Genomic DNA, 14,599 nt, shown 5'->3' on the forward strand with positions numbered 1-14,599 from the left:
ACAGTGGGGGGTATCCAGATTTCGAGGGCACAGCCTCAAAATTGAAGGGCGACCCTTTCGAACAGAGAATTTTTTTGGCCAGAGAGTACTGAGTCTGTGGAATGCACAGACTACGGTGTCTGCCAAGCCCGTGGGTATATTTAAGGCGGAATTTGATAGTTTCTTGATCGGTCAGGGCATCAAAGGATATGGCGAGAAGGCAGGTGTAAGGGGTTGAATGGGATCCGGGATCAGCCATGATGGAATGGCGGAGCAGACTCGATGGGCTGAATGGCCTAAATCTGCTCCTACGTCTTAGGGTCTTGCAAGTCCGGGTTGGAGACTCAGGTTTACTCAGCCGCTCTCCAAGGTAGGGGGATCCTTCATTGCTGCTGCCATAACCAGTGGTGGTTGTTGGCCCTGAGCAGAGCCTGCTACCCCTCCCCCAAAACCTGGTGAACCACTCTCAGTTTGACCTCTACCCTTTGACTTCTTTGGCATGGGTGACCCTACCAAGAGCCAGAGCACAAAGCCCTGGCTCCAGCCAACAGAGCTCTCCGGGTCACCTGAGGCAGGGAAGCCTCCAGACCCTACGACAAGGTTGTGGACCTCTCGGAGGCTGAGGGTAGCAGATAGCTTGTTAATATCCAGGGAACGGAGGGGGTACGGATCGTGCACGGGTAGAAGAGATTAATTAACTAAGAGTTCTGGTCACTGTTGTGAGGGTGTTGAGGCTTCGGAGCGGGTGCAGAACAGGCTCACCAGGATGCTGCCTGGTGTAGAGAGCAGAATCAGAATCGGGTTTGATACCACCGGCATAAGTTGTGAAATTTGTCTTTGCAATACAAAATAACAAAAAAAAAGATCAGAGTTACAGTAGCTATATAAATTAAATAGTTAAATTAAATAAGCAGTGCAAAATTAGAAATTAAAAGAGTAGTGAGGTAGTGTTCATGGGTTCAATGTCCATTCAGAAATCGGATGACAGAGGGGAAGAAGCTGTTCCTGAATCGTTGAGTGTGTGGCTTCAGGCTCCTGTACCTCCTCCCTGATGGCAGCAATAAGAACAAGGCATGTCCTGGGTGATGGGGGTCCTTTATGATGGACGCTGCCTTTCTGAGACACCACTCCTTGAAGATGTCCTGGACACTACGGAGGCCGGTGCCCATGATGGAATTGACTGAGTTTACAACTCTCTGCAGCTTACTTCGACCCTGTGCAGTAGCCCCCCACCACCCCCCCATACCAGACGGTGATGCAGCCAGTCAGAATGCTCTCCACAGTACGTCTGTAGAAATTTGCGAGTGTGCTATCGTGAGAGGCCAGATGAACTTGGGTTGTCTTTTCCGGAGTGCCGGGGACTGAGGGATCTGATGGAGGTTTACAGGATTATGAGAGGCATAGAGTGGACAAGGAGCATCTGTTTCCCAGGGTAGAAATGTCTAATACCAGAGGGCATGAATTGAAGGTGAGAGAGGGTAGGTTCAAGGGGGATGTGAGGGGCAAGTTTTTTTTTACTCAGAGTGTTGGATGCCACGAATGTGCTACCTGGTGTGGTGATAGAGGATTAGAGACTTTTAGGAGTCGTTTGGATAGGCACATGGATGTAAGGAAGATGGAGGGATATGGACATGGTGCAGGTAGGGGGAGGGATTAGTTTCTGGGGATATTTCCAAGTTTACTTTTTAGCTGGTTCAGCACAATATTGGGAAATGGTTGAAGCAGATACGATAGGGGAGTCTTAAGAGGTTTTAAGGTCGATGCGATGAATAGCCGGGGAGAAGGAAGCGAATTTAGACCATGACGGGCAGATGTTCCATTTAAATTGGTAGTCATGATCAGTACAGACACTGTGGGCCAAAGGCCCTGTTTTCACTGTTCTAGTCCCACTGCACTGGGTATATTTAAAGCAGGGCTTGATAGGTTTAAAGTTCAAAATTAGATTAGATTAGATTATGAGGACAGGCAGTCCTCTTGTACTGTCATTTAGTAATGCATGCATTAAGAAATGATACAATTTGTTCCTCCAGAATGATGTCACAGAAACACAAGACAAACCAAGACTAAAAAAACTGACAAAAACCACATAATTATAACATGTAGTTACAACAGTGCAAAGCAATACAGTAATTTGATAAAGTACAGACCATGGGCACGGTAAAAAAAAGTCTCAAAGTCTCTCGAAAGTCCCACCATCTCACGCAGTTGGTGGGAGGAAGAGAAACTCTCGTCCTGCCGTGAACCTCCAGTGCCGCAAACTTGCCGATGCAGCACCCTGGAAGCACCCGACCACAGCCGACTCTTGAGTCCGTCCAAAAACTTCGAGCCTCCGACTAGTCCTCCGACACCGAGCACTGAGCACCATCTCTGCCGAGCGCTTCGACCCTGGCCCCGGCAACAGGCAATAGGCAAAGCCGAGGATTCAGGGCCTTCCCCTCCGGAGATTCTGGATCGCACAGTAGCAGCGGCAGCGAAGTGGGCATTTCAGAAGTTTCTCCAGATGTTCCTCCATGCTTCTCACGTCCGTCTCCATCAAATCAGGATTGTGCACAGCCCCTAGTTACACATACGATATCATTTCGGAGCAGCCGCGCGCGCTGTGTCGCGCCGCCATCTTCTCCTCCTTATAAATTATACGTTTATAATCAAAGTTGTGGACTGAAGTGTAACAGCTACAGAGAAGGGGGGTGTGGGGGTGTAGTGGTCAGCACAACGCTTGACAGCACCAGTGACGCGGGTTCGATTCCTGCCACTGCCCGTGAGGGGTTTGTACGCTCTCCCCGTGACCGCGTGGGTTTCCTCCGGGTGCTCCGGTTTCCTCCCACAGTCCGAAGACCGACCGGTTGGTGGGTTAAATGGTCATTGTAAACTGTCCTGTGATTAGGCTCGGATTAAAACTGTAGGATCGCAGGGCCTGCTCTGCGCTGTGTCACAATAAATAAACAAATAAATAGACAAATAAATAAAAATTATACTGTAAGGGCTTATCCCCTCACAGGCATCAGCGGGAATTGAACCAGGGACTCCTGTACTGTAAAGCGTAGTGCTAACCCCTACACTACCATGCCACCCCGGATAGTTTAAGTTGGTGCTGGGCAAGGCACTAAAACCGTGCGACGGCAGGTTTCTTCCCCTTAAGTTCAGAGTACATTTCTTATCAGAGCACATATACTTTATACAACCTTGAGATCCGTGCCCTCACAGGCAGCCACAAAACCAGGAATCCAGTAGAACCTGTTTTTAAAAAGAATGCAGCAAACACCCAATATGGAGGGAGGGAGGGAGTGGGAGAGGGAGAGAGAAAATGAAAATGAAAATAAATAAATTGTGTAAACAATAAAAGCAAGCAACAGAACCAAAGTGAGCCCATAGGCACGAAGCCCAGAGCAGGCCGCAGCCTCAGCCTCAGTTCAGTGGCAGAGCAGAGTAAATGTCAGACATGAAGCCTGGATCAGGCCGCAGCCTCAGCCTCAGTTCAGTGCAGAGCAGAGTAAACGTCAGACATGAAGCCCGGAGCAGGCCGTAGCCTCAGCCTCAGTTCAGTGCAGAGCAGAGTAAACGTCAGACATGAAGCCCGGAGCAGGCCGCAGCCTCAGCCTCAGTTCAGTGCAGAGCAGAGTAAACGTCAGACACGAAACCAGAGCAGGCCGCAGCCTCAGCCTCAGTTCAATGCAGAGCAGAGTAAACGTCAGACAGGAAGCCCGGAGCAGGCCGCAGCCTCAGCCTCAGTTCAGTGCAGAGCAGAGTAAACGTCAGACACGAAACCAGAGCAGGCCGCAGCCTCAGCCTCAGTTCAGTGCAGAGCAGAGTAAACGTCAGACACGAAACCAGAGCAGGCCGCAGCCTCAGTCCAGTGAAGAGCAGAGTAGACCGCAAAGCAGTGAGCAGAACCGGCCTGGCCCAACCCGACCTGACCCTCACCTCCGGTCCTGACCCCTGCCGTTACAATCCAGTGCTTAAATTGTCCAATCGTTGGGCTGTTCCTCTTGGTTAGTCAGGGCATCGAACGTTACAGGAAGAAGGCAGGAGAATGGGGTTGGGAGGGATAATAAATCAGCCATGATGGGATGGCAGAACAGACTCGATGGGCCGAATGGCCTAATTCTGCTCCTGTGCCTCATATATATCTGCTAGTATTGGGTCATAAAGCCTCCTACGGGCCAAGACTCTGCATCAGGACTGGTTTTTCCAGAATTTTGTGTCCCATGTTTCTTTTGACTCGTACTTGGCTACATGCATTGTGTGTGTGCGTGCGTGTGTGACCAATCGATTGTAATCTCGATCTCCTCTCCTCGCCGCCCCCCCCCCCACATCTTCCGCAGAGGACATCGAGGTCCGTTTCTTCACCAGCGACTGGGAGGGCAAGGGCTCCTTCTCGCAGGCGGACGTGCACCGGCAGGTGGCCATCGTCTTCAAGACGCCGCCGTACAAGGACGTGATGCTGACGCAGCCGGTCACTGTGCACATGCAGCTGCGGCGGCCGTCGGACAAGGAGGTCAGCGATGCCATGGAGTTCCAGTACCTCCCCGAGGACAAAGGTACGGCTGCCCCTCGCCCTCCCGCCTCGCTCGTTCTCCAGCTCTGCCGTCTTTCCCTCTTCACCTCCCTCTTGCACTTTTCTCTCCCCACCCCGCCGTGCTCACTTTCAATCCTTTCCCTTCTTTTTATATTACGAGAACACTCAGTCCTCTTTTATTGTCATTTAGAAATGCACACATGCATTAAGAAATGATACAATGTTTCTCCAGAGTGATATCACAGGAAAATAGGACAAACCAAAGACTAACACTGACAGAACCACATAATTATAACATATAGTTACACCAGTACAAAGCAATACCGTAATTTAATGAAGAACAAACTATGGGCACGGTTAAAAGAAGTCTCAAATGCCCCTGAGTCGATCGACTCCCGAGTCCCCGATAGCAGGTGGCAAAAGGGAGAAACTCCCTGCCATAAACCTCCAGGCACCGTCAACTTGCCGATGCCTTGGAAGCAGCCGACCACAGCCGACCCTGAGTCCATCCGTCTGAAAACTTCGAGCTTCCGACCAGCCCCTCCGATACAGCCTCCCGAGCGCCATCCTCTGCCGAGCACCTTCGACCTCTCCCCGGCCGCTGAAACACGCAAAGCCGAGGATTTCGGGGCCTCCAGCTCCGGAGATTCCGGTTACCACACAGTAGCAGCGGCAGCGAAGGGGGCATTTCAGAAGTTTTCCAGATGTTCCTCCGTACTCTCACGTCCGTCTCCATCAAATCAGAATTGTGCACGGTCCCCTACTTGACAGATTACAGATATTCATCACCGGAAAGTGCACTGCTGTTGTGCTGCCATCTTGCACGGCGTGGATCGACATCAGCCCTTGGGAGGGGGCTACGCTTTACAGTACAGGCGACCCGGGTTCAATTCCCGCCACTGCCTGTAAAGACCTGCGGCCTGTTATGCCACTGGTGTTTAGGGTAGCAGTGAAGATCGTCCATCTCCCTCCATCTCTCTCTGCTCTCACACACACACACACACACACACACACACACATTGGTATTTCTGTAACAGTTTCGTTTCACCAGTCCGAATGTTGGCCCCGAACCTGGAGGACCGGTGGGCCACTCTTAGTCTGGCCTCTTAACCTTTGACCCTGTTGGGTATGGGTGACCCAACCAAGAGCCAAAGCGCAATGCCTCGACTCCAGCCAATGCAGCTCTCCGGGTCGTTGAGGCAGGCAAGCCTCCGGGCCCAACTTGAAGGTGCCCGTGAGGAGTTTGTACGTTCTCCCCTTGACCGCATGGGTTTCCTGCGGGCACTCCGGTTTCCTCCCACAGTCCAAAGACCGACCGGTTGGCAGGTTAATTGGTCATTGTAAATTGTCCTGTGACTAAATTAGCGGCTAATCGAAGTGCCAGGAAGAGGCTACTCCGTACTGTATCCCAATAAATCAATAAAACGTAAAAAAATTCATAATCAGCCATTGGGCCCAGCAAGTATGTGCTAGCTGCTTGCAGGGCACAGGGATGCTGACTCAGTTGGCACTTTTAAATGGAGGCTTGAAACCTCCGGTATTTATTTACCTTGCTTTTAAATAACATCTTTTTACATTTCATTTTCATGTTTGCCCTTTATCCTGTTGTAATGTGCTTTGAACCTCCTCACTTGTATGAAAAATGCTCGATAAATACATTATCTTCCCTCTCAAGCGTTTTGCTAACTCACTAGTGTTTACGTGTAGTCAGTTCCAGACTATACCCACTGTGTTGCCCCACGGGCTTCATTGCAACCCCCAGCAATCTGTATCCCAAACCTTTAACTCACCTTGAACCATCTACTGTCTCCCCCAATTTCCCGATACCGAATCATTGTAAGACCACAAGATATAGGAGCAGAATTAGGCCATTCGGCCCATCGAGTCTGTTCTGCCATTTCATCCTGGCCGATCCATTTTCCCTCTCAGCCTCCAATCTCCTGCCTTCTCCCCGCATCCCATCATGCCCTGATCAATCAAGAATCTATCAACCTCAGCTTTAAATATCCCCAATGACCTGTCCTCCACAGCTGCCTGCAGCAAAGAATTCCACAGATTCACCACTCTCTGGCTAAAGAAGCTGCTCTTCATTTCCGTTCTAAAACAGATACCTTCTATTCTGAGGCTGTGCCCTCTGCTTCTGGACTCCCCCACCAAAGGAAACATCCTCTCTATCGAATCCCTTCAACATTCGATAGGTTTCAATGAGTTTCCCCCTCATTCTCACAACTCCAGCGAGTGCAAAGTTTTTAATTTTCTCTCCCTTTAGAAATCAGTCTACCCTTTTTACCGTTTTTCTCCTCTACCGAAGTACGTGACCGACCACTTCCCGACGCTGTGTTCCGTCCGCAGCTCCGAGCCTCTTCTCCCCGACGAGCGGCCTTACGGCAGATGGGCCTCATCCCTGGGGGCGGCCTGGTACCCCCCCCCCGCCCCCCCCCCCCCCCCCCCGGCGTGACGCTCCAAAATCCGGACCCGGCCAGAATCAGAGTCAGGTGTAACGTCACCGGCACACGCCGTGAAATTTGTGGCCTTTGCCGCAGCAGTCACATCATAACGGGAGGGAGAAAACCGTGCCTTCAGGCTCCTGTACCTCCTCCCTGATGGTAACAATGAGAAGAGGGCATGTCCTGGGTGGTGGGGGTCCTTAATGATGGACGCTGCCTTTCTGAGGCATCGCTCCTTGAAGATGTCCCGGATACTACGGAGGCTGGCGCCCATGATGGAGCTGACTGAGTTTACAACTCTCTGCAGCTTGTTTCGATCCTGTGCAGTAGCCCCCACCCTCCCCCAGTGCCAGAAGGTGATACAGCCCAGTCAGAATGCTCTCCACGGTACATCTATAGAAATTTGTAAGTGTCTTTGGTGACAAACCAAAAGCACATCTTTCCCCCCTTCCGGGATCAAATTAACTTCCCTTCTCCTGCCCGCCTGTCCCCTGATAAATCCCAGAATTCCAGTGAACTTGCCAGCCGCACTTCCGGCGCGCCCTGTCAAAGAGAATTCCAGCGGACGGACGGTGTTTCACCCCGGAGACAAACCCGTCCTCGGCTGAGTGCCTGCCTCCCTTGCCGCTCTCCCCACTGCTGCGGCTGCTTTCGGGCTCCTGCGTGTGTTTGTCTCTGAGTACGATCGCTCTCCGCTCTCTCCTTCAGATCCGTACGGGACCCAGGAGAAACGGCGCAAGACCCACAACGAGTTTGTCAACATGCTTCATAAGTGCCAGATACCAGGTGAGTGTCCCCTATCCTGTTTCCACCCCGTCCCCTGCCTCCACCCCAGTCCTGCCCCCTGACCTCTGACCCCTGAACTCTGCACCTCTCACCTGTGCCCTTCCATCCACACTTGTCTCCCCTCTCCCCTCAGCCCCCTCTCCTTTCTGTTCATGGCCACTCCCTCCCCCCAGCCTCTGACCCCACCCTCCCCTCTTTCTGTTCCCTCCTGCCCCACTTCCCCTTTGCTCCCGCCCGCTCCCTCCCCCCAACCTCTGACCCTGTCCTCTCCCACCCAGCCTCTCCCCCTCCCCTTCCCTCTGCTCCCTCCCACCCCCTCCCCTGTACTCCCTCCCCTCCCCTCTTTCTGTTCCTTCCTGCCCCACTTCCCCTTTGCTCCCGCCCGCTCCCTCCCCCCAACATCTGACCCTGTCCTCTCCCACCCAGCCTCCCCCCCTCCCCTTCCCTCTGCTCCCTCCCACCCCCTCCCCTGTACTCCCTCCCCTCCTCTCTTTCTGTTCCTTCCTGCCCCACTTCCCCTTTGCTCCCGCCCACTCCCTCCCCCCAACCTCTGACCCTGTCCTCTCCCACCCAGCCTCTCCCCCTCCCCTTCCCTCTGCTCCCTCCCACCCTCCCCTCTTTCTGTTCCCTCCTGCCCCCCTTCCCCTTTGCTCCCCCCAACCTCTGATCCGGCCCTCCCCCACCCGGCAGTCCTGCTCCCTCCCCTCCTGCCCATCGTCCCCCCCCCATCCTCGCCCTCTGCTCTGACACCCCCCCCCCGCTTTCACCCTCTGCTCTGACACCCCCCTCCCGCTTTCGCCTTCTGCTCTGACACCCCCCTCCTGCTTTCTCCCGCCTGTTACCCCCCCACCCAACCCACCCCGAACATTTAAGATACTAGAGCTGCCTTGCGCTGCTAACCCCCGCTTCCGTTTGCCTGCCTCCCCAGGGGTACCCATATCCAAGAGGCCGATATCGATCCCGTCCCGCGGGCCCGATGGCAGAGCGAAGCCGAAACACTTCCACAAGCCCCCCCACACAGGTAGGCCACCCCGGGGAGGGGGTCTGGCATCAGGAGGGAGGGTCGGGTTGGCTTTCGGGCCGGGGGTGGGGTGCCGGGGCGAGACAAGGGCTGTGGGTGGAAGAGGAATCTGTGATGAGGTGGGAGGTCAGGGTGTGGGGCTGGGTGGGGGGGATTGGCGGGTGCCAGGGCAGGGACGGTGAGTACCGAGGGTCAGGGCTGGTGGAGTGGGGGGAGACTGGGGTTTCTGTTGGTATTCTGGTGGGGAAGGGGACACATCTCGGGATAGCCACGCTCACCAGCCTCCCGCCCGCCTTGTCTTCGCAGGGGGCAGCACTCCAGACCTGCTGGGCGGCACGGGACCAGTGCCCTCTACCTACCCGCCGCTCGACAGCCTGGGCCTGGAGCCCCGCCGGGGCCAGGACGCGCCGGGCGGCCTAGGGCCGGCCTTCCCCCACTTCCAGCCGCAGGGGATGGGCCTGCTGGGCAACCTCTTCCCGCCGCCCCAGGTGCAGCCCCAGCTGCCGCCGGCCCCCAAGGCCGCCGAGCCGCACCCCGCCTTCGCCACCATCGACGCCACCGAGCTGTTCGGCTCGGCGTTCCAGGCGGGCACTGAGGCAGCGGGCCTGGACAGGCCGGAGCTGTACCTGGGCGAGCCGGTGGCCACCATGGAGCAGCTGCTGCCCGGCCAGGACGGCGAGTGCGTCAGCCTGGGGTCCATTGACAACGGCGACTTCCGCGACCTGCTGTCCCGTCAGCCCGACTTCGCCCTCGCCGGCCCGCAGCAGCCCACGCTGATGAGCTACTCCCCCGACCTGATCAAGCTGATGGGCAGCAGCCATGAGCTGCGGGCGGGGGCCGGGGCCCCGGGGGGGCCGGCCCTCAACGGCGAGCTGGAGGCGGCGGTGACGGCCTCCGACTTCCTGCCAGACGACGACGAGCAGTTCATGTCCATCTTCACACAGAGCTTCGAGCTCATGAACTCGTCCGAGATCAATAACATGTACGAGACAGAGCGGGCCAGCCAGGGAGCGGGTGGGGGGAGGGAGTGAGGGGGAGAGGGAGCACGGGTGTTGAGGGAGCCAATCCGTTTGGGCTCTCCCCTCCATCTCCAATCTGCCATTCTGCGCTCCCTCGCTGTTCTCCCCTCACTCCCATCCCTCCTCTCATCTGACACACTCTTCAGGCATGCACATTCACTCTCTCTCTCTCTCCCCATCTTCTGTCTGTCTCTCTCTACCCCTTCTGTCTGTCTGTCTATGTCTCTACCCCGTCTGCCTGTCTCTCCCTCTACCCCATCTGTGTCTGTCTTACTCGACCCAATCTGTCTGTCTGTGTCTCTACCCCATCTGTCTTTCTGTCTCTACCTCATCTGTCTGTCTGTCTCTACCTCCCCATCTGTCTGTCTGTCTGTCTCTCCCCATCTGTCTGTCTCTCTCTCTCCCCCCCATGTGTCTCTGTCTCTCCATGTGTCTGTCTGTCTCTCTCCCTTCCCGTCTTCTGTCTGTCTGTCTCTCCCTTCCCGTCTTCTGTCTGTCTGTCTCTCTCCCCCCCATCTTCTGCCTGTCTGTCTCTCCCTCCCCATCTTCTGTCTGCCTATCCCTCCCCATCTTCTGTTTGTCTGTCTCTTTACCCCATCTTCTATCTGTCTCTGTCTCTTCCTCCCCCTCTCCTGTCTGTCTTTCTCTCCCTCCTCCTCTCCTGTCTCTCTCTCTCTCTCCCTCTCCCTCCTCCATCCCAGCTCCTGCTTGTCCCTTGCTCTGGCCCCCTCACTCTTTATGTTCTCAGTCCCCATCTCCCCCTCTTTCCCACTGCATTCAGTCCAGTTCCACTCCCACCCAGCTCTGGACTCTCAAAGATGTTTAATGTCTGCTTCACAAAGAGATATTTAACAAAAAAAAATTATCCTCCAAACCTCGGGAGCTGAACTACATGGCGAAACCCTCTGTTAAAGAAATACCTATTTGGAGGAGGGAGAGAACCTCTGATTCTCAAATTCATGCTCCAGCTGCAAGAGATCAGACTTGTTTCTCCTCTGTCCTTTCGCCTCCCAAACTTACAGCCTCTGGAATCTTTTTGGCAAATGCAGAGGCTGGAGTTAGACCTGTTTCCTGAGACATCTATCTATTTGTCTGACATGTAATTTGTTGTACAGACTTTTGAACACCTTTTCGTTCCACTTATAAACTCTCCATTCATTTCTTGTATAAAGAAAATAGACCTTAAAGGTGAAAATAGAAAACACGGAAATTCTGGCAGGCAGCAGGGTGCTGCAAAGTTCTAGGGAATTGATAGGGGACTTCTTCTGGCATTTGGACGGCTGGGAAGGCCCTGCCTCCATTCTAAATCTTGCCCCGCTCACCCCAGAGGGATAAAATGCCAGAATGTTGCCTGGATAGAGCCTTACTCCCAGCAGATACCTTCCCATAGCTTCACCGTTTTCTCTTGTGATGCCTCTTTAATTTTAGAACGTGTCCATTATGTTAAGGGAAGCTATGATTTTTTTTTTAAATAAACCATTCCTGGTTGCATTTAGGCTGGGGAGATAAATAGAAGAGGGTAGGGTGGGCTGGGTTGTAGGATTGTTCCTCCCTGTGTGCCTGGAGACTTTGAATACACAATGGAAGCATTGTCGTCCCAGAATGCCAAGTGCCTATGCAAGCCCTCTACTGAAACAGTTTCAGCACCTTGGAGAGGGTCATTGGGAGGGGCGGATTGCGCACCTTCCTTTGGGCAAGCTGATTGTTTGTGACCCTGATTCCCACCCCTCCCCTTCCCCTACCGCCCTCCTCCTGGACAAATGAGGGTAAATCCTACCGGGAGGCAACTTCTATTGACGGGGAGAGGCGGGCCGCGACGAGGGCCTAGTCCGAAGGTCCCTGCGCTCACTGAAGATGAATGGGACCTCCTCAGAAGAACGGACAACAATAACTGTTGTAGGGAGGATGGGGCGGGGGAGGCCCCCCCAACACACACACACACACACACACACACACACAGTTCTAACAGTGCGCTCCCCACAGTGACGAAAATCCACAAATTGACACATTTTTGCAAAGTAGAGCTCTAGACCAGCGGCTTAACCAGCATGTACATTGCCGAGACTCCTTGGGCGAGCCGCACTGTAGGATCTCTGTATAGCAAGTAGCTTCCACGTGTAAAAGTATTAACATGTAGTGTGTTTTTTTTTAAAAAAAAGAATAATAAATTTTGCTAAAAGTGTACTTCTTGCTTTGGGGGTCTGTTCATCATGTTTGTTTATGTTATTGAGCTGCAGTACCTAGCAATTCCCCGAGTTAATTCTAGCCTAATCACGGGACAACTTACAATGACCAATTAACCGGCACGTCTTTGGGTGGTAACCGCAGCACTGGGCGGGGACCCCGAAACGATCACGCGGGGGGGGGGGGGGAAGAGACCATACAAACTCCTTCCGGGCAGCCGTGGGAATCGAACCCGGGTCGCTGGTACTGTAAACCGCTGCGCCACTGTGCCGCAAACTTTTAGCAGGATGAGGGAGATCTCACTGGAACATGCCGATTATTGATGGGGTTAGATGGAGTGCATGAGAGCAGAGGGTGCTTCCAATGGTGGGGTCCTCGGAATAGAAAAAACAGAGGAGAAATTTCTTTAGCCAGGGTCTGGTCTGGGATGTCTGTCGGTTAGGGTCGACCATTAATATTGCGCCCTCGCTGTCTAGACACGCAAGCCTGGGCAGGACGATATGGAGAGCAAGCTGTTGCCCGTGTAGCAAGCTCCCCCTCTCCACGCATCCGGTGAACCCAAAGGAACAGCGGAGTCTGGTACCAGCGGCATTGCAGGAGTTGCCACTCAGCATTGAACGCAATGAGGGACTCCAGATTTTTCCCTCGGGGTTTGCTCCCAAGGCCTTCCCCATGAGCGGGCACAGCCGCAAAGCAGCAGAGGTTTGGGATTCGGAGTTTTCCTTCTCCTAGATGAGCTGCCAACCACGGGCTGACGATCCCCAACTGCCCGGAGCGACCGGTTTTAAGGCGCCGGTAACCCGCCTTCGCCCCTTCTCCTGTCAGTAGAAACGGTCCCACCGGGCAGGCCAGGACCTGGACCTGGTTGTCAGAGGCTACCTGAGGCACAAATCATTGGGAGCATTTAATAGGTAGCGGGCGCTTGTCCCCATTACCAAGCTCGGCTCTAACAACCTTAAGGATGGTAAAAGCACAAGGGTGGTGTACAATTAATTGCCACAGATGGCTGTGGAGGCCAAGTCTTTGGGTATACCTGAAGGGGAGGTTGATAGATTCTTGATTAGTAAAGACATCAAAGGATACAAAGAGAAGGCAGGAGAATGGAGTTGAGAGAGATAATAAATCAGCCATGATGAAATGGCGCAGAAGACTCGACGGGATGAATGGCCTAAATCTGCTCCTATGTCTCAAGGTCTTATTGCGTTACTTTCGCACGGTTTTGTAATTTGCAGTGCTTTTCTGTCGCTGCAGTGTTCTGCTGCCACAAAACCACAAATTTCACGTCATATCAGTTGTACTGCCCCCACCCCCGCCCCGGCATCCATCCCGCGTGCCTTCGTGTGGGAAGGAGACAGAAGTAAATGGAGGAGGAGTTAGAAGGTGTGGGGTGTGGCAGAGGAAGGGAAAATAGTGATGATCAGCGCAGACAAGTCTGAAGTGCTGCATTTGGGGTTCGAGCCCACAGGACGCTCAAAGCTGCTGCGCAGGTTGACTCTGTGGTTGAGAAAGCAGACGGTGCATTGGCCTTCATCAGTCGTGGGATTGAGTTTACGAGCCGAGAGGTAATGTTGCAGCTATATAGGACCCTGGTCAGACCCCACTTGGAGTACTGTGTTCAGTTCTGGTCACCTCACTACAGGAAAGATGTGGAAACCATAGAAAGGGTTCAGAGGAGATTTACAAGGACGTTGCCTGGATTGGGGAGCATGCCTTATGAGAATAGGTTGAGTGAACTCGGTCTTTTTTCCTTGAAGCGCCGGAGGATGAGAGGTGACCTGATAGAGGTGTGTAAGATGATGAGAGGCATCGATCGTGTGGATAGTCAGAGGCTTTTTCCCAGGGCTGAAATGACTAGCATGAGAGGACACAGTTTTAAGGTACTTGGAAGTAGGTACAGAGGAGATGTCGGGGTATGTTTTTTTTACGCAGAGAGTGGTGAGTGCGTGGAATGGGCTGCCGGCGACGGTGGTGGAGGCGGATACGATAGGGTCTTTTAAGAGACTCCTGGAGAGGTACACGGAGCTTAGAAAAATAGAAGGCTATAGGTAAGCCTGGGTAATTTCTAAGGTAGGGACATGTTTGGTACAGCTTTGTGGGCCGAAGGGCCTGTATTGTGCTGTAGGTTCTCTATGTTTCTATTTCAGGAGGACAAAAAGGGTGGAAATCCCTTCCCCCTCCCCTCTTCCTCTAATCCCCCACTCTGCCCTTTTACCTCCTCTCACCTGCCTATCACTTCCCTCTGGGTCCCCTCCTCCTTCCCTTTCCCTTACGGTCCACTCTCCTCTCCTATCAGATTCCTTCCTGTCCAGCCCTTTACCTACCGCGGCTTCATCTATCACCTTCTTTCCCCTCTTCCCCACACCTTTGTATTCCAGTGCCTCCCCCCGCTCGCCTCTCCTCTCCTGTCAACACACACAAAATGTCTGGCAAACTCAGGAGTCCAGGCAGTACCTGTGGAAAAGAGAGTCAACATTTTGGGCCGAGACCCTTCAGGAGTGGGAAGAAAGATGAGAAGTCAGAGTAGGAAGATGGGGGGCGCGGGGAGGAAGATGTACAAGGTGGCAGGTGATAGGTGGAACCGGGAGGGGGAGAGGAGGGAAGTAAAGAGCTGGGAAGTCGACTGGTGAAAGAGATAAAGGGCTGGAGA

General features: G+C 53.7%; 1 protein-coding gene across 1 annotated transcript in view; it reads left to right on the forward strand.

Annotated features, from left to right (window-relative positions):
- Positions 1–11,952, forward strand: part of LOC140189324 (putative transcription factor p65 homolog) — a 75,601-nt gene extending 63,649 nt beyond the window's left edge. Inside the window, exons 8-11 of the mRNA XM_072246040.1 lie at positions 4,302–4,517; positions 7,651–7,728; positions 8,657–8,749; positions 9,056–11,952. Of these exons, the coding sequence (XP_072102141.1) occupies positions 4,302–4,517; positions 7,651–7,728; positions 8,657–8,749; positions 9,056–9,780 (1,112 nt within the window). The 3' untranslated portion in view covers positions 9,781–11,952. The remainder of the gene's footprint in view (positions 1–4,301; positions 4,518–7,650; positions 7,729–8,656; positions 8,750–9,055) is intronic.
- Positions 11,953–14,599: the final 2,647 nt, after the last annotated feature.

The sequence above is a fragment of the Mobula birostris genome, chromosome 28 (assembly GCF_030028105.1).
Source record: "Mobula birostris isolate sMobBir1 chromosome 28, sMobBir1.hap1, whole genome shotgun sequence".
NCBI classification, from domain to species: Eukaryota; Metazoa; Chordata; class Chondrichthyes; order Myliobatiformes; family Myliobatidae; genus Mobula; species Mobula birostris.